This window comes from Prunus avium, chromosome 4, assembly GCF_965620075.1.
Source record: "Prunus avium chromosome 4, drPruAviu1.hap1.1, whole genome shotgun sequence".
In the NCBI taxonomy this organism is placed as follows: domain Eukaryota; kingdom Viridiplantae; phylum Streptophyta; class Magnoliopsida; order Rosales; family Rosaceae; genus Prunus; species Prunus avium.
The window spans coordinates 33,843,473-33,869,845 of NC_142287.1; the positions used below are offsets into that span (position 1 = coordinate 33,843,473).

At 37.1% G+C, this 26,373-nt stretch overlaps 3 protein-coding genes and 1 pseudogene across 5 annotated transcripts in view; all 4 read right to left on the reverse strand.

Moving 5' to 3' along the window:
* Nucleotides 1-1,159: 1,159 nt before the first annotated feature.
* The window catches only part of LOC110746304 (putative LRR receptor-like serine/threonine-protein kinase At1g07650), a 68,179-nt gene continuing 42,965 nt past the window's right edge, over nucleotides 1,160-26,373 (reverse strand). Inside the window, exons 1-24 of one of the 2 annotated variants that reach the window (XM_088251504.1) lie at nucleotides 10,824-10,982; nucleotides 9,951-10,125; nucleotides 9,713-9,784; nucleotides 9,513-9,581; nucleotides 9,359-9,430; nucleotides 9,180-9,251; nucleotides 9,010-9,081; nucleotides 8,833-8,904; nucleotides 8,669-8,740; nucleotides 8,470-8,541; nucleotides 8,290-8,364; nucleotides 8,065-8,133; nucleotides 7,806-7,871; nucleotides 7,512-7,577; nucleotides 7,382-7,417; nucleotides 7,242-7,282; nucleotides 3,778-4,157; nucleotides 3,508-3,706; nucleotides 3,157-3,303; nucleotides 2,878-2,996; nucleotides 2,590-2,800; nucleotides 2,261-2,498; nucleotides 2,006-2,156; nucleotides 1,160-1,902 (exon numbers count right to left, since the gene is read on the reverse strand). In XM_088251504.1, the coding sequence (XP_088107630.1) occupies nucleotides 1,345-1,902; nucleotides 2,006-2,156; nucleotides 2,261-2,498; nucleotides 2,590-2,800; nucleotides 2,878-2,996; nucleotides 3,157-3,303; nucleotides 3,508-3,706; nucleotides 3,778-4,157; nucleotides 7,242-7,282; nucleotides 7,382-7,417; nucleotides 7,512-7,577; nucleotides 7,806-7,871; nucleotides 8,065-8,133; nucleotides 8,290-8,364; nucleotides 8,470-8,541; nucleotides 8,669-8,740; nucleotides 8,833-8,904; nucleotides 9,010-9,081; nucleotides 9,180-9,251; nucleotides 9,359-9,430; nucleotides 9,513-9,581; nucleotides 9,713-9,784; nucleotides 9,951-10,125; nucleotides 10,824-10,920 (3,201 nt within the window). In that variant the 5' untranslated portion in view covers nucleotides 10,921-10,982 and the 3' untranslated portion in view covers nucleotides 1,160-1,344. Of the gene's footprint in view, nucleotides 1,903-2,005; nucleotides 2,157-2,260; nucleotides 2,499-2,589; nucleotides 2,801-2,877; nucleotides 2,997-3,156; nucleotides 3,304-3,507; nucleotides 3,707-3,777; nucleotides 4,158-7,241; nucleotides 7,283-7,381; nucleotides 7,418-7,511; nucleotides 7,578-7,805; nucleotides 7,872-8,064; nucleotides 8,134-8,289; nucleotides 8,365-8,469; nucleotides 8,542-8,668; nucleotides 8,741-8,832; nucleotides 8,905-9,009; nucleotides 9,082-9,179; nucleotides 9,252-9,358; nucleotides 9,431-9,512; nucleotides 9,582-9,712; nucleotides 9,785-9,950; nucleotides 10,126-10,823; nucleotides 10,983-26,373 lie in introns of those variants that run through there. The other variant, XM_088251503.1, reaches the window with a different exon arrangement.
* Nucleotides 19,296-20,308, reverse strand: LOC148295281 (putative LRR receptor-like serine/threonine-protein kinase At1g07650). The gene is made up of 3 exons (XM_088251523.1): nucleotides 20,045-20,308; nucleotides 19,789-19,939; nucleotides 19,296-19,685 (listed from the first exon to the last, which is right to left on the reverse strand). The coding sequence occupies exons 1-3, from the start codon at nucleotides 20,293-20,295 to the stop codon at nucleotides 19,296-19,298; spliced, it is 792 nt and encodes a 263-aa protein (XP_088107649.1). The 5' UTR covers nucleotides 20,296-20,308.
* On the reverse strand, nucleotides 20,587-22,184 carry LOC148295282 (putative LRR receptor-like serine/threonine-protein kinase At1g07650; annotated as a pseudogene). The gene is made up of 5 exons (XR_015835173.1): nucleotides 22,172-22,184; nucleotides 21,701-22,060; nucleotides 21,436-21,631; nucleotides 20,905-21,039; nucleotides 20,587-20,767 (listed from the first exon to the last, which is right to left on the reverse strand). The product of XR_015835173.1 is annotated as a putative LRR receptor-like serine/threonine-protein kinase At1g07650 (transcript).
* Nucleotides 22,533-25,216, reverse strand: LOC148295283 (uncharacterized). The gene is made up of 13 exons (XM_088251807.1): nucleotides 25,049-25,216; nucleotides 24,899-24,942; nucleotides 24,650-24,721; nucleotides 24,501-24,569; nucleotides 24,339-24,410; nucleotides 24,164-24,235; nucleotides 23,991-24,062; nucleotides 23,841-23,909; nucleotides 23,690-23,761; nucleotides 23,499-23,570; nucleotides 23,118-23,192; nucleotides 22,933-22,998; nucleotides 22,533-22,620 (listed from the first exon to the last, which is right to left on the reverse strand). The coding sequence occupies exons 1-13, from the start codon at nucleotides 25,214-25,216 to the stop codon at nucleotides 22,533-22,535; spliced, it is 1,011 nt and encodes a 336-aa protein (XP_088107933.1).

The window sequence follows — 26,373 nt, forward strand, 5'->3', positions numbered from 1 at the left end:
GAAATCATTGTCATCCATGAAGTCTCCAGTGCTACTAAATCCCCAAAAATAATCACCATTAAAGGATTACTCTGCAGCGCCACCTTCAACTCCTCCTTGTCCTTCATACACAATGTTTCCTTTATTTTCTTTGATGGTGACGTCATTTCCACCACAATTAGCATGTAAACAAGTTGAATCTGGAATAATGGATTAAAATAAAGATATAAGTGAGAGAATATGAAAGCAACAATTACTAAATGACAAGAGTATTCAGATATAAAACTTTTGAATATCATGGTATCATTTACAATTTTCTTCTGCAACATGCATCTATATATATAAAGCAAAAGGTAGAGAATGGTGAAACATTCAAAATACCAGAAAATACCCTTAGTTAATACAAACATTAAGAATTGAAATTATTAATTAAGTGAGGATAATATGGTAAATTTACACTTTTTCATATTAAAAAAATTTAAAATTAAAAGAAAAATCAGATAATGGATCCTTTTTTTATAGAACACAACTACCCATTATCTTTTTTAATTCTAAAATAAATTTAATTTTTTCTTTTAAAAAGCCTCACGCAGGCGCGGAAGCGCATGTAGAGAGGCTAGTCTTCTATTATAAATAAATAAATAAATAAAGGAGATTACACCATATCATAAAAATAATAAACTGACTAAGCTTAAACGTATATGGTCCGGGGAAGATTTCTGATCTCGTAATAAGAAATCAAACAAAACAAATAATAATAAAACGGACAAGAGAGGTCAATTGTGCATGGCAAACCTTATCAATTTATTGTTATTTAAGTAGAAAATAAAAAAGTCAAAATCATTGTTCGGGTCAAACAATTCAACCGGAACCATTGCAATTTCCAAATCCCAAACACATGCAAAAGTCGGAATTGACCCAAAAGCTCTCGCTTCGAGTTTGAGGTGTTCAAACTTTCCTCTCCCAGATCTAATTCCTTAGAACTGAAACCGATGCATGCCATGCCAAGTGGAATCGACAGATTGATCTTGACAATTGTATCGTACGTGAAAGTTGAAGGGCTTCGAATCACTTAAAAATTCATGCCTTTTTTCCCCACTTTGCTCAGCTTTGTCACATAGAGATAGTCTTTATGTATTTGCAAAAACCCATTATTTTTATTCGAAAAGATATGTACTACTACTAGTTAGTTTATCATTACACGAGCATTTGCATAGTTAAGCGCGAAGAAATGTTTATTGTGAAGAGTTCATGGGTAGAATTTGCCTTTAAAAACTGACTTGTAAGAAAATAATGTTTAAGAGCTCATAAACCACTCTAGGATATGCTATTAGCAACGTGAAATCTTGAGGCCTAGCATTTACATTAGCAAGAACTAGTACTGGGATTGATTTTATAGAGATCAGAAGACGTAGTAGTAGCAGAAGAACCAATCCATGGTGCATCTGATGATGAAGGAATAAGGCTCTGAGTTTCACTTGGATTCTGTGATGAATTGTGATCAAACTGGTTTGTCAAGGCTGTTAGCCTCAGTTCATCACCGTAAGTACTTGGATTGATTTTATAGAGATCAGAAGACGTAGTTGTAGCAGAAGAACCAATCCATGGTGCATCTGATGATGAAGGAATAAGTCTCTGAGTTTCACTTGGATTCTGTGATGAATTGTGATCAAACTGGTTTGTCAAGGCTGTTAGCCTCAGTTCATCACCGTAAGTACCTGGATCCGTGAACAATTCATGAACAGCCGTACGCCCTTCAAGCATACTCACTACTGCAGACATGGTAGGCCTAAGCGCTGGTGCTGCATTGATGCATAAGAGAGCAACTTTAATCATCCTAATGGCCTCTTCCTCACTCACATCGGACCCCAATCTTGGATCCACCAGCTCCAATAATTCCCCTTTTTGTTGTAAAACAAGAGCCTGAAATTTAGCAGAGAAAAGAGATTTGAAAATGGAAAAGCAACTCATAGAAGCAAAGAAGGATGGCCAAATTGGAAGGACTTTGAATTAAGATCCATCTTACCCAATCCACAAGGCATACAAAGTTCTCATTTGGTCGATATTTCATGTTGTTCTTTCCAGCAACAATTTCCAACGTAACAACACCAAAGCTGTAGACATCTGCTTTGTAGGTCAAATAACCCCATAGTGCATATTCTGGCGCCATATATCCTCTGCACACAAAAAACGATTGTTTTCCTTAGCTGGGTGGAGAAAAGTTCATAAACAAAACTAGGCTCTGAAATGCAGTTCAGAGAAAAAAAACAGTATAGCTTACATAGTTCCAGCAACTCTAGTGCTAATGTGGGTGTTCTCCTCTTCGTCAAGCTTGGCCAACCCGAAGTCCGAGATCTTGGAGTTAAGGTCTCGGTCTAGTAATATATTTGTAGTTTTAATGTCTCTATGTACAATCTTCAGTGCTGATTCCTCATGCAAAAAAGCCAGACCTCTTGCTATGCCTATGCATATTTTCTGCCTTGTAGGCCAGTCCAATTTTAAAGGACTTTCCTCCGGAACTGCCACAAACATGGATTCCCAATCAATGATCTCATTTTTGTTTCTTAATACACCATTTCAGTTTTTTGTCACTGGACTTGATAAGCTTACCGAACAAAGCACGTGCAAGGCTGTTGTTTTCCATGTATTCATATACCAAGAATAACTGGTTTGATTCAATACAGCATCCATACAATCTAACAAGATTTGGATGTCGTAAACCAGAAATCATGCCTATTTCAGTCACAAATTCCCGATTTCCTTGCTTTGATTTGGATGATAGTTGCTTAACTGCAATTATAGTACCATCCAATAATATACCCTGAAATAAATACAGTTTAGTAGTTTTCAAGCATGATAAGTATAGACCTAGAAGTAAGGAAATTAGTTATATGGTACCTTGTAGACAGACCCAAAACCGCCTTCCCCAATTTTGTTTTTAAGATCAAAGTTGTTAGTGGCAGCTTTAATTTGCCTGAAGGTGAAAAATCCAGTTTGCAGATCCAGTTCTCTAAGAGCTGTCCAAAGAGCAAGGTTAGGATATTAACAATGTCTTACGTATTTACAACACTTCTTTTGAACTTAGTTTCTGAGAGTGTATTTTCCCAGTTACGTGGCATTTGAAAGAATAATGAGAACAATGTACTACGTGAAACTTTCACAGTAGCTTAATAGCACCTTTTTCCCTCGATGTCTTGCTATCCAGACAGCCTTTCCACCAAAGAATGCCTAAAATCAAGAAAATGAGGCACAAAACCGAAGCTCCAACTGAAGCTCCCACCACAATAGGTACCTTGCTTTTCTTATCATGAGGAGGCGTGAACTCTACAAAATTATAGAAAATGAAAAGCAAAAAAAAAAGGTTACAATAATGACATAAGCTTCCATTCTATGATAAATTGGTATTCGTTTTCTAGTAAACAAACTCTACACCTGGGTACTTATTCAACATAACTTTAAACAAACTTTTGAATTGTGTGCGCGTGTGTACGGGAGAGAGAGAACTAAAGTTTGCAACTCAGAATATACCAGACTCTAGAGAGATAGCTGATATAAGAGGACCATATGTTCCTTTCTTTGGAGAAGTTGTTGTCCCTTTCCCGGACCAATGAAATCGGATCTCTAAAGTTTTGTTCTTAACCTCAACTGCATTAAAATACCTAATGACTTCCTTATCAACCCCTTGTGCTTCCTTTTCAATGTCAAAATCCTTCCACACCAGTTTCTCCTGAAACAAACTTATCAATCAGAAATCATCTCACTTAGCATAGACAGTGCATAAACAATGGGATTGGCTACCTGAATATAGATATCAAACATCCGTCTTCCAAGACTGTAAAAAGATCTATTGCCTCGGATTATTATCTCCGAAAAGTGAAGTCTCACAGTATAGTTTCCATTTCCGAAACAGCGTGCATAATACGTGAGAGAAAGAGGAGATAGGCGTGCACTTGTGTACAACTCAGAGTTGTTCATTCCAAGTGTGGATGCATTTTTTGCTATGTAGTCACTCGAGGTGGGGTTGGTAACATCCCAGAAATGTCCAGTAGTACTGACATCCCAGATAGGTCTCACAGGAACAAACTTTGCTGCACCTCCTGGTTCTGGATCCCCTTCAAAGTTAATTCGTCCAATGGGGGTTGCCTTTCCACCACAATTTATATGTAATGAGTACCGATCTATTCAGTAACAACCAAGAAACAGCATCACATGAATTGTAATAATCAGAGTAAAGCAAGTATTTGAGTGCATAAATGAAATTGAAATAGTCTTATCAACAGTTTTCCATCAGGTCATATGAAATCTTAAATTAACTGAGTTCTTCTACAAAATCTGCACGGAATTGAATAATTAAGAGGCTTTTTATCACAAATGGTCCATGAGGTTGACGAAATTATTGCCTTTCGTCCTTAATGTTTTTTTGTGACACTAATGGTCCTTAAGGTTATCCTCCACACATCAAAATGGTCCATGCCGTCAATTTTCATCAATTTTTCTGTTAAAATGCTGATGTGGCATATACATGGGCCACACATCCAATAATATAGAGCCACATGGTATTAAATAATATATTTAAAATAAAATTACATTTTAAAAAAAGATTAAAACTTAAATTTAAAAACAAAAAACCTTCAGCCATCCCCTTCTGGCCCTCCGCCCTCCCCTGCGTCTACCCCCTCTACCATTTCTCCCTCTCCTCTCTCTCTCTCTCCCCCCCTCTCCCACTCCCTCTGTTTTTCCATGCCCACTAACAAATCTCTCCCTCTTCTCACTCAATTAAAAAAAAAACAACAAGAAGAAACCAACACAATTTCAAATTTTAAAGCATGTACACTGTAATCACAAAAGCTTCATCTCTCTCAGCAGCTCTGACTAAAAAAGAAAAAAAAAATCCAACCACCATAGATTCACAGCCACTTCCTCCACCCCTTCAGACCAACTAAACCCTTTGCCCATCATACCCATTCCAGATTTGGACCCCCATGCCTTCCCCAACTATCGAAACCAACTATGCCCTTGCATCAGATCCATTTACCCACCCAGATTCCGACCCAGTTCTTTGCTTGCCTGACCATTGATGGGCATATTTTATATTATATATTTAACCTCATTCTTAGTATATTTTGGTTAATATTTTGGAAGAATTTTGATACTTTGAATTATATTTCCAATATAGGGCTTTCGACTTCCTCCGGAGCAAAACATAATCAAATGGACGAATTTTGGAGTAATTCCAGTTGGAGGACGATTCGTGAGTCATTTAGCTTGATCGTATCAAAATTCCAGACTTTTCTACCAAGCGGTTATTTTCTGGCAATAAAATATGGGAGTTTCACTAAAACACCCAAAATGAGGGCTGAAATTATAAAAAAACCCAACACCCAAAACATTTTATAAACACACCCAAAACCCATCATTACACACACTCAAAACCCATTTATAAACACACCCAAAAAATATACAACTGTTGATTTTGGGTGTGTTTCTATGTTTAAATAGTGTGTGAGTTTTTTTATAAATACATGTCTAGGATTGGGTTTATTTATAATAATCTAAATAAAGGAGCAATGCGGGGTGCTGGAATAGTGACGGTTTGGGCCTTTATTGCGTTTTTGGAGCCCAAGATGACCTCAGATGGGTTCGTGGCCTTCTGGAGAAGTGTTCAGAACGTTTTTATCTTTAAAACAAGCTATTTTGGGGCAGATTCGGAGGAGATTTGAGCCCAAAACGTGGCTGGGCAGATTGTTGGCAGATTCTCCTAGTCCAATTTGGATTTGATTTCCTAGTATTATTTTATTTTAACCTAGTTTCCTTGTGAAGATTGGGCAACTAGGTTTTAGGAGGTATTTAAGTTATGTTTCAGAGAATTTTAGGGATCTCTCTTTTGGCTTTTGAATGCGACTTTGGCTAGGGTTTTTGAAGAGCTTCTACTTCCAGGTGTTTTTATTCTTATTCATTCGAATGATATTTTCTTGGATTTTAGTTATGAGTATGCGTAACTAATTCCTTTTGCTAGGGCGAGGCCATAAACCTTAGCATGAATATGTAATTTTATTAATTTGCTTATGAATGGATGCATGCTTGCTTTGAATTATTAATCACTGCGATTAAAACTATCTATCTATTTTAACGACTGATCACCATTAGGATATTTAGACAAGTAATTTGATGCAATTTCTGTTGGAACATCACCCTGAAATTGAGGAGGGCTTCTTGTGATTAGTAGTTGTAAGTTCACTTAAGGCGAACATCACGCTCTTAAGGGTTGCATGGTTTTTCAAAGGGTTTTCACAAAGCTTAATGAGTCTTGCATGTTTATATTTGATCTGAACATCACAGACGGATTGCATGTTAGATATACGTTTTTGCTTGAACATCACAAGGAGAATATACATTAGGAAAACCTAACCTTCAAAGCAAATATGTGGAAATTCATAAGTAACTGATAGAATTGCATAGGATTGTGACGGCGACGGCTAAACCCTAGTTTCTCTCTATATTGTTAATTTTAAAAACGTTTTTATTCTCTGCTATTATTACCTCCCAACTTTCAGATTTCTTTTATTGTCAAGTTAATCTTTTCAAATTCATAAATTTCACATCTTTGATGAAATCTATTTTAGTTATTAATTAAGAGTTAGTTTAATTACAAATTAGTCAAACAATCTTTGGGGACAACGACCTTGCATGAGCATCTATACTACAATATCCTTGTATTCTTGCAAGTATTTTAAGTGATTTTAACCCTATTTGCGCAGGTACTAAAAATCCTATCAACCATCACCAACGAATCTGAGGAGAGAGAGAGAGAGAGAGAGAGAAGAGGGAGGGGTGAGGGAGGTGGGTTGGCAGGTTGGAAGGAGGATAGAGGTAGGAGGCGAGAAACAACTTCATTTTTAAAATAAAAATAAAAAATTTAAGTTTTAATCTTCTTATTTTTTCTTAAAAAATTTAATTTTTTTAAAATATATTATTTAATGCCACATGACTCTATATTATTGGATGTGTGGCCCATGTATGTACCACGTCAGCATTTTAACAGAAAATTTGACGGAAGTTAACGGCAAGGACCATTTTGATGTGCGGAGGGTAACCTTAAGGACCGTTAGTGTCACAAAAAAACATTAAGGACGAAAGACGATAATTTCACCAACCTCAGGGACTATTTGTGATAAAAAGCCTAATTAAAAAGCAAACTCCAGTTGGGTAACTAAAGTATGTACCTTATAATCATATTTTGAATCTAAAAGATATATTGTTACCTTCTGGACAAGGATAGCTGTTCTGGCACTCTCCAAATGATCTATAAGTGTAGTGAAAATCAGCTTATGCAAATTTGAAGTTGACAGAATGAAAAGAAAAAAATGCTTCATCATTGAAGATTAATATGTTAGAAGCTTACGAGTTGTCTCGTGCAGAAAAGCTTTTGAACAAGTTCCTGATACATGCGAAATCAGTTAGGTTCAAAAGAAAATTAGGCGAGTGAAGACAGCAAACTGTGCAGTATGCCAACTGAAAAGAAGACTGCTTACAGGTATTCTCTACCACAAGCTGGCTCAGAGCTTGGATAAAAATTATTGTAAGAAACATCTATCTGGCTGCACACAGACATAGTAAACATGTAAGACTCCATCAGAAACAGAATGTGCATCGGACCTCTAAAGAGGTCATGAGATTAAACTCCACTCAAAGTAGAAGTTCTCATAATTCTAAATATATCTGTGCGTATGTGTGAAAAATATTATGATGACTTAGAAGAATATATTCCGGCAGGACTGTATGGAAAATAAAACCCAAGAAAATCTGATATAGGATGGAAAACATACTATTGATTATCTCTGCCCTTGATCCAGTTTGGAATAGATCCAGTGAGCAAGTTGCTTGTTAGATACCTACTCACATTCAGTAAAAGTATATCGTTACTGTTTCAAAAGGCCAGTTACATGGATGAAGATATTGACTATACATGAAATAACTAGGAATTTATGCATGCGGTATGTAATTTAATATAGGTAAATATGATATATTCCGAGGAGGCCCTATGCATCATGAAAACACAACCTGCATGAAATTTACATTTCTTACAAGTGCTTCAATTTTGTCAGAGCTGCTAAATCAGGAATGTCTCCTTCCAATCTGTTGAAGCTGAGATCTCTGCAAGAAAATAACTAGAGTTGTGTTATAAGAACCCAACGTTTATAACTTGGATGTTTAACTGAACAAATTGAACTCATTAACCAAATTGTGATAAATAAATAAAATTAAATAATTGTATTCTGTGCAATTGAACAAAAAAATAAGTAGTATTACAATATTTTCAATGTTCTATTCATTGCTGATATATAAGTGGGGATGCGTCCCGATAAGTTACAGCTCCTCAGCATTCTGCAACATAACTATCTATTAGCACAAGTGCAGCTAAGCGTCAACTAGTCTAAAATTATAAATAAAAAATAAAAAATAAAAAAAGAGAACATTTTCAATACTTACAAATATTCCATGCCTGTCATACTACTCAAGGGTGGAAATTCTGAACCCGTTCCATTTATGTCACTGATCCTTCTGCATTTAATTGCATCATGAACCATTGTTAAAAAGAATCCCTGTTATAGGAAGTAATAATTAACTTGTAAACGCAGATTTAGGTTCTTTAGTGTTAATGCAACTTAGGATTGAATGCAGAACTCACAGATCTGTTAATTTACTCAAGGCAGAAATGTTAGACGGAATGGGCCCTTGGAGACCACTAGCCTGGATCTCTCTGTCAACAACAGAATTCAAAACGAATAGATGTTACACCAGAAAATTTCTAAATCCTAACAATTTACAATATGTGATAGAAAAATCACTTACAATTCCTGAAGTTGCTTCCAGCTTTGAATAAAATCAGGTATTCTTCCTGTGAAGTTGTTACTGCTAATCCTACTGCATAAGGAGAAAGATTGAATAGCATAAAGTTAAAGATTTCTTAACATGCCAAAGTTATAATTTAATTAGAATTAAAGCAATGTTAAGGGTACAAACACTTACAGTTCTGTTAACTTAGTCAGATTAGTAAGAGCCAGTGGCAACTCTCCTGTGAGATTGTTTGCACTAAGAATGCTGCAGATACCAATGCCAACTTATCAACTGGTACTTGCATATTCAACTTATTTCATATTTAAAAATCAAGAATTAAACCAAAAAAAAAAGTGGCTTACAGATTTTTCAAGTTAACCAATTTCCCAAGCTCAGGAGGAACAGTTCCAGAAAAGTTGTTATTCTGCAAGCTCCTGAAAACAGATTCTCCTTCATCACACTAGGCTAAAATCAAATGAAACTTAAAATTGATTTTGACAAATAATATGAGGTGGTAAAGAGAGATAGAGCCAGAGCATACATATATGTTAGGGTGCTTATGTTTCCCAAGTAGCTAGGGATTGGTCCTGATAAATTGTTCACAGTAACGGACCTGCACAGTGTACACATTTTGTCACTTCAGTTAATATAAGCTATTATTGGCTAACCTTGCATGAAGTTCAGAAATCCTTTACAGATATTCCAACTTTGTAGAAGCCCATTCACGCGGTATAGTACCGGTAAGGTAGTTCCTGGTAAAATCTCTGTGAACAAGAGTAGAGGAGATTAGTAATAACATTACCATTTGTGGAAATGATATAAGAAACGTTTTCAGATGACAGATGCTATTAAAAATAAAAAAATAAAAATTTACAACTGAAAAAGTTTCCCTTACACTGTTGTTAGGTAGGGTAACTCTGCAGCAGATGGTGGAAGTACACCAGCAAGATCTTTCCCTTTAAGAACACTGTATCGCAAAAATGTCAGAGATCATAAGAACATAAAGAGTCTTCATTCGGAATCTTGTCCATAGAAAAATAATGAAAACTGGATTGAAATGCTACCTAAGATAATTAAACCAATAAATAAACAAACAGAAAATGAGTACAAATAAAAGCTTTCAGTTGACGTACATGCTGACAACATGGCAGAAACCATCAGGGTAGGAGCAGTTGCATATGAGATTGTTTTTGTATAGAGACAAGTGATCAGATTGGGTATTCCAATTTTTGTCATTGCTGCATGGATCTATGCTGAAGTTCCAGTCTTTTTTTCCCACTTGTGTTGCTATTTCATTTAGTGCTTCCACTGCGCACACAAATCAAATCATGAATCTTTTTATTTTTCCATTTTCTGTGTTTTTTATGCATCAGCCGAGTTTATTTTTCATTTTTTAAAGAAAAGTAGAGTTATTGAGCCTGATATTTGCCCAAATTAATGTTGATGCCAAATAGTGATTGGGCTTGGGCCTTCTGCCACCCACCATTATAAGTTATAACCTAGAAAACCTCTCTAGAAGATACAGATCATGCTCTGTATCTCTCCCAATCATTGAATTTCATATCCATTTCCACTTGTAATGATGAAAGAAAATTCAGGTCCAACTCTTTAGCTTCTTTCATTTCTTTTTCGATTTTAAATCAATATAAATTTAGGATGAAAACAAGTTCTTTCTTTTTTTAAATCTTTTTCGTAAGTTTATATCTAATCTAACCAACATGTAAAATTATATGGGTTCTAATTTTTGTTTATACTGACAAACATTGAACTGGGAGTGCTCTAACACAGTAACTCTAGAAAGGCTAAAATGTTCCTACCAATTCCCAATCAAAAAGACCAACTTTTTCATTGAACACTCTGTTCTCCGCTGTTCAACACAACTCCGAAAAAAAGCCCAGGATTCATTTTTTTAAAAACAAAAACTGAGGCTTTAGTGCATAGATTTTGAGTATCAGCAATACCAACTTGAAAAAAGATTCAGAAGAAGAAGAAAAGCCAGTAATTACCTTCTGCAGAAGCAAGACGCAGAGATTGTGCTTCAACTTTTACTGTGGATATGCAGAAGCAGAGGACCAACATGGCTACCGAAATGACAAGGTCCATGGTGGCTTTTGACTTGGATTCTGTGATGAATTGTGATCTCGTAAACTGACTAAGCTTAAACGTATATGGTCCGGGGAAGATTTCTGATCTCGTAATAAGTACGAAATATGTACGAAACGAAAGCAAGGAAAGAGAAATTAAAAAAAATACATGTATTATTAAAATAAATATAAATAAAAGAATACAACTAATGTTAGAATACTTGAGAATATTTCATCAGCAAAATATAATTGTGGTTTTGCAGCAACAAGAGCTTATTGGACCAGCTAGTAGCTTGTTACAATGAGAGCATACATCTCCACATGTGCCCAAAATATACTTCATTAATCATAAATCACTCTCTGTCTGTCTATTGCTCATCAGGCAAATGAATATTTGACATTTTTATTGTCAAAGTTTGGAATGGAAAAGGGAAATGTGTAATTAGGATTTAAACATGAGAACAATTATATGCATATAAATACTCTTATTATTGAGCTATAGACCCACTGACGTGTATATTATTTGTTAGGTCTAGATTGATTCCACGCAACTTCGGTTTAATAATCTCAAGCTGTGAGCCGCCATCCATTGAATTTGGGTTATAAGCTTTTACCTAGATTAATAAAAGTAATCTAATTAACAACCTTGTTTGAATGAGGAATAGTCGCTTTTGGCATGCACATGATACTATAAGGATATGTAATTATAACACCAAGTTGCTTGCAATATCTCAAGATATACCCATGCATGGAATCATATTATAATTTATAATTTTCTCAACAACGATCTTAAGTAGCAAATAAAAACCTCTTAATTTTGTCCTCGTTTAATCTAGAATTCCAGAAAACCCTTTGCTAATTATTAATTGCTAGTGCTTAACATTAAATTATGTTATCCAACAAAAAAAAAACATTAAATTATGTTCGAGAATATTAAGATAAATAATAATAATTTCATGTTTTTATTGGCCACGTTATATATATACATATATATAAAGTCTCTGGTTGAATTTTCTGTGGGAACTGCTGGTCTCTGAACTGCTGGTTTTATATATATATACATATATATAAAGTCACTTGTAATTAGTCTCTGAACTGCTGGTCTGTTTTATACTGAAATAGGATGTGAGAGCATGATGCATGCATGTGCAGTGGCGGAGCCACTTAAGGACCAGTGTGGGTCCAGGCCCTCTCTCATATTTTTTATGTCCAGGCCCTCTCTCATATTTTTTATTTTATCATATTTTTACTTATATGTGTTGCTATATATGTTGGCTTCCTAGAGTAAAAACTGTAAAAATTCATGTTTTTTCTCATTCTCATTCTCTTAAGTAATCAGAAATAGTAATATACTGGCGGATATTTTATACTATTTCTGACTGAGTTTCTTGATAGCAAAAATATGGACAAGAGAGGTCAATTGTGCATGGCAAACCTTCTCCTTTCAAAAGATGATAAGATTATGACTTGCTCAATTATTGATAAAATATTGTTAATCTAAAATAATTAATTTATTGTTATTTAAGTAGGAAAAAAAAGTCAAAATCATTGGTCGGGTCAAACAATTCAACCGGAACCATTGCAATTTCCAAATCCCAAACACATGCATAAGTCGGAATTGACCCAATCTCACTTCGAGTTTGAGGTGTTCAAACTTTCCTCTCCCAGATCTAATTCCTTAGAACTGAAACCGATGCATGCCATGCCAAGTGGAATCGACAGATTGATCTTGACAATTGTATCGTACGTAAAAGTTGAAGGGCTTTGAATCACTTAAAAATTCATGCCTTTTTTCCCCACTTTGCTCAGCTTTGTCACATAAAAATAGAGCTTGATCTTTATGTATTTGCAAAAACCCATTATTTTTATTTGAAAAGATATGTACTACTACTAGTTAGAGTCAAATAATATGGGTATAATATTTTTAGATATATTTCATTCTCCCAAAGGAGGTATTTATAATACAGGTTACAAACCCTAGTAGGGTTTAATTATGAAATAAGTGGAATCCTAATTACATAATATCTACACAAAAGGAAAAATAAATAAAACCCAAATAGAATAGGATATGCTCTATTCGCCAACACTCCCCCTCAAGTTGGAGCAAAGACGTCACGCATGCCCAACTTGTCAAGCGAGTTGAGAAAGATACTCGTAGAAACAGCTTTCGTAAGAACATCAGCTAACTGATACTCTGAACGGATGAAGGGGAAGGACACAATCTCCGCATCCAACTTTTCCTTAATGAAATTTCGATCAACCTCCACATGCTTTGTACGGTCATGTTGTACAGGATTATGAGCAATTGCAATCGCAGCCGTATTGTCACAATATAACTCCATGGGTTTATTAGGCCCAAAACCAAGGTCTTTCAACAATCTTCTCAACCATAGTAACTCAGATACATCATGGGCCATTCCCCGATACTCGGCCTCAGCACTAGATCTAGACACCACCTTTTGTTTCTTGCTCCTCCACGTAACAAGATTGCCACCCACAAACATAAAATACCCAGATGTCGAACGCCTATCTGTGGCTGAACCTGTCCAATTAGCATCTGTATACCCTTCTACATTTGTATGGCCATACTTAGAGAAAATTAACCTCTTGCCAGGAGTTACTTTCAGATACCTTAAAATACGAGTCACAGCCCCCATATGATCTACACTAAGAGAGTGCATAAACTGACTCACTATATTTACAGCATACGCAATATTTGGACGAGTATGAGCCAAATAAATCAACTACCCCACAAGTCGTTGATAACTTTCTTTATCAGTTGGAACTTGATTGGGATACAACCCCAACTTGTGATTCTATTCACTAGGAGTATCAATGGGTTTACAATCCAACATTCCAGTTTCTGCAAGCAAATCCAAAACATACTTTCTTTGGGACAAAAAAATACTATGCTTAGATCTGGCAACTTCAATCCCAAGAAAGTATTTCAAGTCACCTAATGATTTCATCTCAAATTCAGACGCAAGATATTTCTGAAGACTCTGTATTTCCACCTGATCATCTCCAGTTACAATCATATCATCAACATAAATTATTAAAGCTGTCAATTTACCTCTGCGACGTTTCAGAAACAAAGTATGATCCGAGTTACTTTGTACATACCCAGACTTCCTCATAACTGCAGCAAACCTCCCGAACCAAGCTCTTGGAGACTGCTTTAGTCCATATAATGATTTCCGTAACTTACACACCATACCCTCCTTAGAGGTTACAAGGATACCCGGTGGAGGATCCATGTATATTTGTTCTTTGAGGTCACCATGGAAGAATGCATTCTTGACATCAAATTGTAATAGCGGTCAATCATGATTAGCAGCTAAGGACAAGAGTACGCGTACAGTGTTGAGCTTGGCTACTGGAGCGAAAGTCTCCGTGTAATCCACTCCATAAGTCTGAGTATACCATTTTGCTACCAATCTTGCCTTGTAACGGTCAATAGAACCATCAGCCTTATGCTTCAAAGTAAACACCCATCTGCACCCAACTGCCTTTTTCCCTTTTGGCAAAGGAACTAACTCCCAAGTAGCATTCTTGTTCAAGGCTTCCATCTCAATATGCATTGCATCTACCCAGTTTTGATCAGATAGAGCATCCTGCAACTTAGTTGGCACACATACACTAGATAATTGACACAAATATGATGCATATGACTTAGATAAACGATGAGTTGACATATAATGGTTAATGGGATATTTGGACTTGGCATGTATATCAGGAGAATATTGTATTTTAGGTTTCCCACGGGTAGTGCGTGGGGGCAATGAATAAGTAGGCACATCACTAGAAAGTACCTTATTATCATGAGTTGATTGGGGCAGTGGCAGGGCAGAGGGGGGTCTTGTATCAATTTCATCTGTACGAGAGTCGCTAGTATCACTGTTATGTCCTTCTGAGAGAGGCTCGAAAAATTCCAAAATATCACCTGGCGACCGGTCGTGACATTCCTGGCGACCGGTCGCTTCACTCGTATCGTCATTGTCGTCCCTCGTCGAGGCAGGCAACCGGTCGTTTCCTATGTGCGACCGGTTGTTTTCAGGCAGATTCGTTAGCGACCGGTCGTTCACTTCTATGCGACCGGTCGTATCTAGGCAGATTCGTTCATGACCGGTCGCTTCCTCCATGCGACCGGTCGCTTCCTGTTCTTCAAAAAATCCTTCTTCATGTTCTTCAGAAATTCCTTCTTCAGGTCCAACATCTTCCATATTTTTCACTCCCAAACTCTTCAATTCACTCCCCCTCTCCCCCTGAATTGGAGAGGAGAGAGATACATAATAAGGCACTTCTTCATGGAAAGTCACATCCAAAGTAACATGCACCTTCTGGGTAGGTGGATGATAACACTTATAACCCTTCTGAGTAGAAGAATAACCAATAAAGACACATCGCAGAGCACAAGGATCAAGTTTACTCCGTTGATGAGAGTAGACATGAACATAAGCAACACACCCAAAAACTTTAGGGGGCAACTTGGAAACGGAGACAGGGGAAACATGGTCACCAAACACATCATGCGGAGTCTTGAAATCAAAAACCCGGCTAGGAGTACGATTAATAAAATAGGCAGCAGACAAAACAGCATGCCCCCAAAGGTGATGGGGAGCAGACATATCCAACATGAGTGAGTGTTGCATTCCTAAAAGGACACAAATTAATGTGCAAACAACCAATTAAAAATACCCGCAAGTGCACGAGTCTATTGAGGTATAGATTATACAAGTACGAGGTCGATCCCACGAAGAACTTGTCGGCTTCCTATAAGTTCTAATTTGAGTACGTAAAGAACACTAATTTTACACAACACACAGACACAATACAAATTGGGAACTAAAAATAAATAAAGGAAGGTAAAAGAAAAGAAACAAAACAAGAAAACTAAAGAAAAACACAAACAGCATTTTCTATCACCCTTTTATCACCTATTTATCACCTATTGGGCAGATTCGTTTCTCTGTTTTTCCAGTTTCGACCTCTGTCCAATGTTTTGCCTATAACTTTCCAACCGTTTATCCAAATTTCAAGTTCTTTATACGGTTGGATTCAGCACAGAAAATGCAAGAACACAGCGCGGACCAAAAGTCCAAAACAATTACAGAAACAAATAAAATTCAGTAACAAAGACACATAACGTGTCGAACACACAACTCACACACACATTGGGGAGGGGGGGGGTTTGATTTGGTTCAAGTGACCTATTTCTATTGCATGAAAGTAAATGGACTTTGAATTTAAATGTGAATGGCAGAGATGAAATATCAAATTGTGAAATTAAAATGTAACAAACACTAGGGTTTCGGAATCCACCCTAAACAATTCTACCCATGTTCATGAATACTCAAATGATGAACTCTAAACATGTTGATGAAAATGTTCGCAATCAAGACCATGGGTCGTGGCTCAAGACGCATTGATCCTCTCTAAAATACGTAAAGTGCATGGTTCGTGCTACAATACTTGTGCCCTCCCCATAACCGAACCTAGGTATGGTTCGTACTTTGATTCAATTACAAGGAGAACCCATTAAGTTCAAAGAGAATATGAACATCACAAGAATCCTAATAGCATGGTGTTTACATTAGGTATTCAAGAAACCAATTCACATGGATGATTCTTACTTCATCCATTTATTGCTTAGGATAACATGGAGATACACATAATCCCAACAATCTCAAGAAGCATGCTTTCAAAGATGGCCAACCAAGGAAAAACACACATCAAGGATAGATTAATTTGGTGAATTGGAATTCATCAACAATATCCAGAAATTCATACACTCAAGCATCAAAACAATAAGGTAATCATGTTTAGGGCTTCAACCTAAGCCCTAGCTATGGAGTTTAGTTGCTCATACTTATTCCAAATACAAACTCAAAATAAAATTAGAAAGAGTTTACAGATTTTGAGAAAATGATGAAAGCTTCAAGGTCATCAATGGTGGAAGCTTTCTTCTCCACTTTGTTTGGCTGCACCTTGGCTTTCTCCTAGCTCCAAGCTCTCCAAAATCTGCTCTCAATGTGTAGAATGATGGAATAGCCTTCCTTTTCCACGTTCAAGAGCCTCTCCAATTCAGATTGCACTCCCTTTGCTTCCCTCTCTCCTCCTTTCCAGCTTTTACTTTTAGTATTCTAATGCAAAGTCTTCACCCATTGTCTTCTTGTCCCCTTGCAAATGATGAAGCCTTGTCCTCACAAAGATGCCAAATGCTTCAGAAAATATCTCATCTACTAAGGTAAATTCTTGTTACCAAGTGTTATGGTAACAAGAATAATCAAGATGACACAATGGAGGTAAAAGCTGGCCAATCCCGGATTTCCAGAGCTGTGGTAACATGTTGGATTGGTTGGATAGGCAATACTTGTCCAATGGAGCTCAAATTTGGATATGTTGTAGTTAACATCCATTGGAACAAGTCTCATGAAGATCATGACCTCATCCGAGTATCAGAGCATGCTGATCCCAGGCCAAGAAGTTGACCTACGAAAATGAACAAAAACAAAGTTTATAACCAATAATGCACTTTTAGCTCATTTTCATTCCAACCAAGGTAAAATCTAAGAAAACACAAAAATGAAGTAAAAAGCTATAAAATGTCAAGAACTAACTCAAAATAGTGGGTGAATAACATGAAAAATCATGTGTAAAAATGAACCGAACAGTGAGCGGGCAACTTCAAGCAAGTGTCGGTTCTTTCTTTCAGACACACCATTTTGTTGAGGAGTAAAAGGGGTTGTCGTTTGGTGAATAATCCCTTGAGTACGGAAGAAAGACGCTAAAGTATTATTCACATATTCATCTCCGTTGTTTGTCCGAAATACTTTGACCCGAGCATGAAACTGAGTAGACACCATAGTACAAAACTCTGAAAGGATGGAAACAACATCATGTTTATTTTTCAGCAAGAAAACCCAAGTAAGTCGAGTACAATCATCAATAAATGTGACGAACCAACGAAATCCGTTCGAAGTAACGCGAGCCGGACCCCACACATCAGAATGCACTAAATCAAAAGGCTTTGCAGCTTTACTGTCACTTAAAGGAAATACAGTGCGATGGCTCTTGGCCAAAATACATGTCTCACACTTAAAACTGGACTTATCACAGGAGCGGAATAAAGATGGAAACAGACGCTTAAGGTAGCCAAATGACGGGTGTCCCAAGCGACGATGCCATAACCAAATTTGTTGTTTGTCTTTGACACTGCAACTTTGAACAGTATTAACGACACGATCACGAACTGGTGCAGAAGGCAACGTCAAATAATATAACCCCCCTATCCGTTTACCATGCCCAATCATCTCATGAGTCCTAAGATCCTGAAAAGAGCAATGGGTAGGATAGAAAGTAGCAGAAGCATTAAGTGTATCAAGTAAGCGACCAACAGATAACAAGTTACAATGGATATTGGGAACTAATAACGCATGAGACAAGAACAGAGTTGGGGTGAGAGAAATGGTGCCCTCACCAATAATTGGAGAGGGCAAGCCATTAGCACTAGTTATGTATGGGTTACGGGTGTTACTAGACAACTCATCAAAAAATTGAGCATCATAAGTCATATGATCAGAAGCACCAGTGTCAATTATCCAAGTATTAAAGCCAGTACCTGGAATAGAGTCAGAAACACGCAAATTCGCAGAAGCAGCAGCAGCACCAACAATGGAATTATCACCCATGTTTGTAGCAAAAACCCAACAAATCACGCAGAGTATACAACAGAACACAGCACAGACACAAATCCGGCAGATGTACGAAGACAGTAGAGGCACATAGTAGAGGCACGAACACAGTAGAAGCAGATGCACGAAGACAGTAGAGGCACGAACACAGTAAAGGCAGATGCACACAGCGGAACACGGCAAAAGCACAGGAAATAGAGGCACGAACACGACAGAGCACACAGCAAAACACGACAAAGGCGCAGGCACAAGAACCCTAAAGAAATTAGGGCACACAGTAGAACACGGGTGGGCACAACACACACAGGTCACCAGAAAGTCGGCTCTGATACCAAGTCAAATAATATGGGTAGAATATTTTCAGATATATTTCACTCTCCGAAAGGAGGTATTTATAATACAGGTTACAAACCCTAGTAGGGTTTAATTAGGAAATAAGTGGAATCCTAATTACATAATATCTACACAAAAAATTAAATAAAACCCAAATAGAATAGGATATGCTCTACTCGCCAACAGTTAGTTTATCATTACATGAGCATTTGCGTAGTTAAGCGCGAAGAAATGTTTATTGTGGAGAGTTCATGGTAGAACTTGCCTCTAAAAATCGACTTGTAAGAAAATAATGTATAAGAGCTCATAAACCAACTCTAGGATATGCTATTTTTCCAACGTAAAATCTTGAGTCTTAGCATTTACATTAAAAAGAACTAGTACTGGGATCGATTTTATAGAGATCAGAAGACGTAGTAGTAGCAGAAGAACCAATCCATGGTGCATCTGATGATGAAGGAACAAGGCTCTGAGTTTGACTTGGATTCTGTGATGAATTGTGATCAAACTGGTTTGTCAAGGCTGTTGGCCTCAGTTCATCACCGTAAGTACTTGGATCCGTGACCAATTCATGAACAGCCGTACGCCCTTCAAGCATACTCACTACTGCAGACATGGTAGGCCTAAGCGCTGGTGCTGCATTGATGCATAAGAGAGCAACTTTAATCATCCTAATGGCCTCTTCCTCACTCACATCGGACCCCAACCTTGGATCCACCAGCTCCAATAATTCCCCTTTTTGTTGTAAAACAAGAGCCTGAAATTTAGCAGAGAAAAGAGATTTGAAAATGGAAAAGCAACTCATAGAAGCAAAGAAGGATGACCAAGTTGGAAGGAATTTGAATGAAGATCCATCTTACCCAATCCACAAGGCATACAAAGTTCTCATTTGGTCGATATTTCATGTTGCTCTTTCCAGCAACAATTTCCAATGTAACAACACCAAAGCTGTAGACATCCGCTTTATCGGTCAAATAACCCCATAGTGCATATTCTGGCGCCATATATCCTCTGCACACAAAAAACGATTGTTTTCCTTAGCTGGGTGGAGAAAAGTTCATAAACAAAACTAGGCTCTGAAATGCAGTTCAGAGAAAAAAAAACAGTATAGCTTACATAGTTCCAGCAACTCTAGTGCTAATGTGGGTGTTCTCCTCTTCGTCAAGCTTGGCCAACCCGAAGTCCGAGATCTTGGAGTTAAGGTCTCGGTCTAGTAATATATTTGTAGTTTTAATGTCTCTATGTACAATCTTCAGTGCTGATTCCTCATGTAAAAAAGCCAGACCTCTTGCTATGCCTATGCATATTTTCTGCCTTGTAGGCCAGTCCAATTTTAAAGGACTTTCCTCCGGAAATGCAATAAACATGGATTCCCAATCAATGATCTCATTTTTGTTTTTCTATACATCATTTCAGTTTTTTGTCACGCTTACCGAACAAAGCACGTGCAAGGCTGTTGTTTTCCATGTATTGATATACCAACAGTAACTGGTTTGATTCAATACAGCATCCATACAATCTAACAAGATTTGGATGTTGTAAACCAGAAATCATGCCTATTTCATTCACAAATTCCCGATTTCCTTGCTTTGATTTGGATGATAGTTGCTTAACTGCAATTATAGTACCATCCAATAATATACCCTGAAATCAATACAGTTTAGTAGTTTTCAAGCATGATAAGTATAGGCCTATAAGTAAGGAACTAGTTATATGGTACCTTGTAAACAGATCCAAAACCGCCTTCCCCGATTTTGTTTATAGGATCAAAGTTATTAGTGGCGGCTTTAATTTGCTTGAAGGTGAAAAAACCAGTTTGCAGATCCAGTCCTCTCAGCTCTATCCACAAAACAAGGTTAGAATATATTGGTAATGTCGTTGAACTTAGTATCTGGGTATGTGTTTTCTAGCTAAATGGCATTAGAAAGAATGAGACCAAAGTACTACTTGAAATTTTCACAGTAACTTAGTGGCACCTTTTTCCCTAGATATCATGCTATCCAGACAGCCTTTCCACCAAAGAATGCCGAAAATCAAGAAAATGAGGAACAAGACCGAAGCTCCCACTACAATAGGTACCTTGATTTTGCTACCATGAGGAGGCTTGAACTCTAGCAAATAAAAAAGTGAAAAGAAAATATCAGCAACAGAGAATACAAGTTTCAGTTCAATGAGATGCCGTCATAAGTCCGGTATATCAATTCATAGCAGTATCTTGTAGGATGTTGTAAAGACCAAATTGAGCTAGAAAGATCGAAAAGAAAGAGATAAATTTCACAGTTTCTTGTTATTTAAGGTAAACAAACTTTCCATCTGGGTACTTCTTGCAGTAGTACACTGTACTTGATCTACTATATATTTTCCAATCTATTGCAATTAACATACTTGTATTTTTGGTACATTTCCTGTATGGAACGTGAACAAACAAGTGGGATATAATAAATTTTTTAAACAAACTTAAGATTGTGTCCATGAGAGAGAGTTAATGTTTCCAATTCAGAATATACCAGGCTCTATAGAGATAGCAGATATAAGAGCACCATATGTTTCACTCTCTGGATAATATGTCCCTTTCCCAGACCAATGAAATCGGATCTCTAAAGTTGTATTCTTAACCTCCACTGCTTTACTTTCCTTAATGAGTTCTTTATCAACGCCGTGTGCTTCCTTTTTAATTTCAAAATCCTTCCACACCAGTTTCTCCTGTAACAAACTTATCAATCAGAAATCATATTTTGTTGCATATAGTGTACAAACAGTATGCTTGACTACCTGAATATAAATATCAAATATCCGTCTTCCAACACTACGAAAAGATCTATTGCCTCTGATTGTTATCTCCGAAAAGTGAAGTTTCACGGTGTAATTGCCGTTTCGAAAGCAGAGAAAGAGGAGAGATGCGTGCACTTGTGTACAACTCAGAGTTTTTCATTCTAAGTATAGATACATTATTTGCAATGTAGTCACTAGAAGGGGAGCTAAAATTCCAGAAAGTTCCAGTGGTACTGGTTCCCCAGATAGGTCTCTGAGGAACGAATTTTGCTGCACCTCCTGGGACTTGATCATCTTCAAAGGTGACTCCTTCAATGGTGGTTCGTTTTCCACCACAATTTATATGCAACGAGTACTGATCTATTCAGTAGCAAGCAACAGAGAAATGACATCACAAAAATTCTAATCAGATTAAGTCAAATAGTTGACAACTTGAAATTCAAATTAGAAAGTATTGTATTGATTGTAAACCAGTTTCTGTCATTGTCACATGCAAACTTAAATTATGGACTAATTCTTTTACAAGAACTTTAAAATATTAAATAATTAAAAAAGCAAAGCCAAGTTGTATTGTATTGTTACCTTCTGGACATTGAAAGTTCCGCATGCACACTTCAAATGATCTACATTAGTGTGGTACACAATCAGCTGATGCAAATTTAAAGTCCAGAATATATGGAAAGGACAAAAATGGCTTCACCAATGAAGATTAAAAGTTTAGAAGCTTACGAGTTTCTTTGTGCAGAAAAGCTTTCAAATAGGTTTCTGATAAATATTTCAACGAAAAATGCATTATAGGTGAGTGAAGACACCAAAGTATGCTAAATAATCACTAACTAGAAATATGTTCATACAGGTTTTCTCGGCAAGTACTTGTCTCAGAGCTCTCAGAAAAATTATTGTAAGAAATATCTGTCGGGCTGCATACAATACAGTAAAATTGTAAGTCCGAACAGCTCCACCAGAAAAGTTGCATTTTGGAGTATCAACAAAAATTGTTGATCATTCCACAACAGAAAATCCTAAAAGTTGATCATTTAAAATTTTAAATGTTTCAAACAGTTAAGATAGATTGTATGTGACTGCCTATAGACCTCTAATCAAAGTAGAAGTTCCCATATTTCTAACTATATTCTCTGCGTAAACGTTACGCTAACTTAAAAGTATATATTTCTGCAGGCTTCAATAAGAAAATAAAACTCAAGAAATTCTGTATAGGATGGAAAACATACAAGCTAGCTTGTCTGTCCTTCATCCACTCTGGAACAGACCCGGTGAGCCAGTTGCTTGTTATATACCTATCAAATGCATAATGACATTATGTAAAATATATGTAAATATGATATAGGCAGGGGAGGCCGCCCCGCCATGCATTATGATGTCTGCTGGTGACCTTCATGAAATTCACATTTCTTACAAGTACGGCACGTGTTGCAGATTTTCATACTCAGGAGTAATAATATTTCCTTCCAATTTGTTGAAGCTGAGATCTCTGCAAGAAATCAACTAAAAAGATTGTCATAACTCATAAGATCCCAAAGTTCCATGACTTGGAAGCTTAAATGAACGAAAAAAACTATCATTAATCAACTTGCGCTGTGCATTTGAACAAGATGAAAAACAAAGAAAAACAGTGTTACAATTCGACCAAATTTCCCATTTCTGATATATAAGAAGGGATAGGTCCATATAAATTACAGCTCCTCAGCTCTCTGCAACATAACTTCGTAATATTAGCCTAACTCAGCTAAGAGTCTTACATTACAACATGAAAATGTAGAACAGTTTCAAGACGTACAAGTATTTCATGCCCGTTATATTACGCAAGGGTGGAAATTTTGAACCCCCTCCATTTAAGTCACTGAACACTCTGCATTGAATTTCACCATGAATCATTGTAAGAAAAAGAAGTCACTGTGGTATGAAGTTATCATAAAATTTTCAAGTCAGGATTAAGGTTCTTTAGTGTTAATGCAATGCAGAACTCACAGTTTTGTTAAATTACTCAAGACAGAAATGGTAGACGGAATGGGCCCACTGAGACCACTAGCTCGGATCTCTCTGTCAACAACAAAATTCAAAATCAATCAAGATTACACAAGAAGAGTTGTTAGAATATGTTATAGGAAAAGGCACTTACAATTTCTCAAGTTTAAAATTTTCCAAATAATCAGGTATTTTTCCCGTGAAGTTGTTACTGCTAATCCTACTGCATGAAGGGAAAGATTGAAAAACATAAAGCCGAAGATTACCAAACATGAAAAACAATGTTAAGGGTACAAACACTTACAATTCTCTTAATTTAGTCAGATTAGTGAAAGCCACTGGCAATTCTCCTGTGAGATTGTTTTCACTGAGAATGCTGCAGATACCAAGGCCAGTCTTAATAACTTATCCACTGCAACTTGCTTTACCATTAATATTAAAAAGAAACTGTGGATGCAAAAGAAAAAGGGAGCTTACAAAATCTCCAAGTTAACCAAATTCCCAAGCTCAGGAGGAACAGTTCCAGAAAACAGGTTAGTCTTCAAGTTCCTGGAATTAAATTCTTCGTCACAGCAGGCTAACCGAAATGAAACTTAAAGTTGATTTGACAAATAAAAAAAGAGTGGTCAAGAGAGATAGAGGCAGAGCATACAGATTGATTAGAGTGGTAATGTTCCCCAAGTAGCGAGGGATTTGTCCTGATAAGTTGTTCACATTCACGGACCTGCATGCAGTTTCCTCATTTTCTTAGTAAAATTAATAAAAGCAATTAGAATTGGCTAACCTTGAACTTGAAGGTCAGAAGTCATTTTACAGAAGTTCCAACTTCGTAGAAGCCCATTCAGGCGGTATAGTACCACTGAGGTAGTTCCCGGTGAAATCACTGTAAAAAAGATAAAATTAAAATAAAATTATACTATTATTAAGCTTTGCAGATTATAAACTGAGAAAGGTTTCCCTTACACTTGTGTTATGTAGGGCAACTTTGCAACAGATGGTGGAAGTACACCAGCAAGATCTTGCCAATTAAGAAAACTGTATAACAAAAATGTTTAGCGCTCAAAAACTTCAAATGTAATTCACCCAAAGAACAAAAAGAAAAATCAAATCAAATCTCTTGCATGCTATAGTTGAGTGGACTATTCTGCAAACACAATGTTCCACTCCTAAATTACTCTAATGTATGTGAAAGGGGAATTTGAACTTAAGTACAAGAGGATGGGCTCACTACCCTGACCAACTGGCGTAACCCACAACTGTGCCAAATTAGATTAAGGTTTATAGTGAACAAGAAAAGGGAAATTAAATTCATAGATAAACCAACAGAAAACATATAAATAAGTAAGCTTTGAGTTGACGTACATGCTGACAACGTGGCAAAACCCGTCGGGATAGGAGCAGTTGCATTCGAGGGTGTTGCTCCAGTTTTCGTAATTGTTGCATGGGTTTATGTTGAAGTTCCAGTCCGTTTTCCCCAGCTGTTTTGCTATTTCTTTTAGTGCTTCCACTGCGCACGCAAATTAAACCCATGATCATATAATTGAATATTTTCCACCATAATCAACTCAAATAGCATTGATTAGATCCTGTTTGTTTAATTAACCCAGGATTATCAATGCTGATTGTTGTGAAAAATGGACAAACACTTTCACTCACTCCCCTAATGATCTTGTTGTTGATGGACTTTGTGACACACACAATGATGGATGAATCACACACACACACACACTTGAGACAAAACAACCAAGCACAAAGTGACACAAGCATTTATAGAGGTTCAGCAAATGCCTACATCCTCTTGGTGATCCCCTTGAGAAATTCACTTCATGAAAGAATAAGTTACAACTTTGGTTTTACACAGAAAAACCCCCTTAGAACTCTATTCTCTCCCCAAGCTCTCTTTTCTCTCACACCCCTTGCTCAACACTTTGATGCACTTGTGAACACTCTCACAACCCTTTGTGTTTCCCTCCTTTGTGTCTAGACTCTCAAGACCCCAACTCAGCTCTAAACTTGAACTGATAGCTCTCTCTCACGTTCTCCCTTAGTGAGTTAACCTCCTTTGAACACAATAGCACCCAGCTACTTGACCACCTTGAGATTAACCACACCTAACTTCAACTTGCTTTCTCATCTTATAATGTCTTGCTTTACATCCCATTACTTACACAAACCAATGGACATAAGATAAGGCACCATCTTGTCTTCCACGTTCCTTCCTTTAGTCTCCCACTTAGACTAAAGATCAGATCATGTAAGTAAACAAATCCCACTTCAGCCACCTTCCACTAAACCAGAAAATGGAGAATGGATTCTTCAAAGCAAGACAACCAATTGGCAATGAGTGCTCTCCCAACTATCCAGCAGGTAGTCCACCTTATTTTACCTCAGAAGTGACCCATTAAGCCTCTGAAATCTTGTGGAAAGCGATAGCCCTTGAAAACACAGTTGAAAACACGTAAGAAAAACGTCACAGCACGACTGGGACGACCGGTCGCCAGTTCCTGGCGACCGATCGCTTTTGGACTGAAGCTTCAGTTTCGATTCTGTTTCTTTACGACCGGTCGCAAATGGCACGCGACCGGTCGCTCATGCTTCCTGCGACCGGTCGCAAAGAACTAGCGACCGGTCGCCCCATGACTTCGATTCTGCTTCTAAACGACCGGTCGCCCAAACCTTGCGACCGG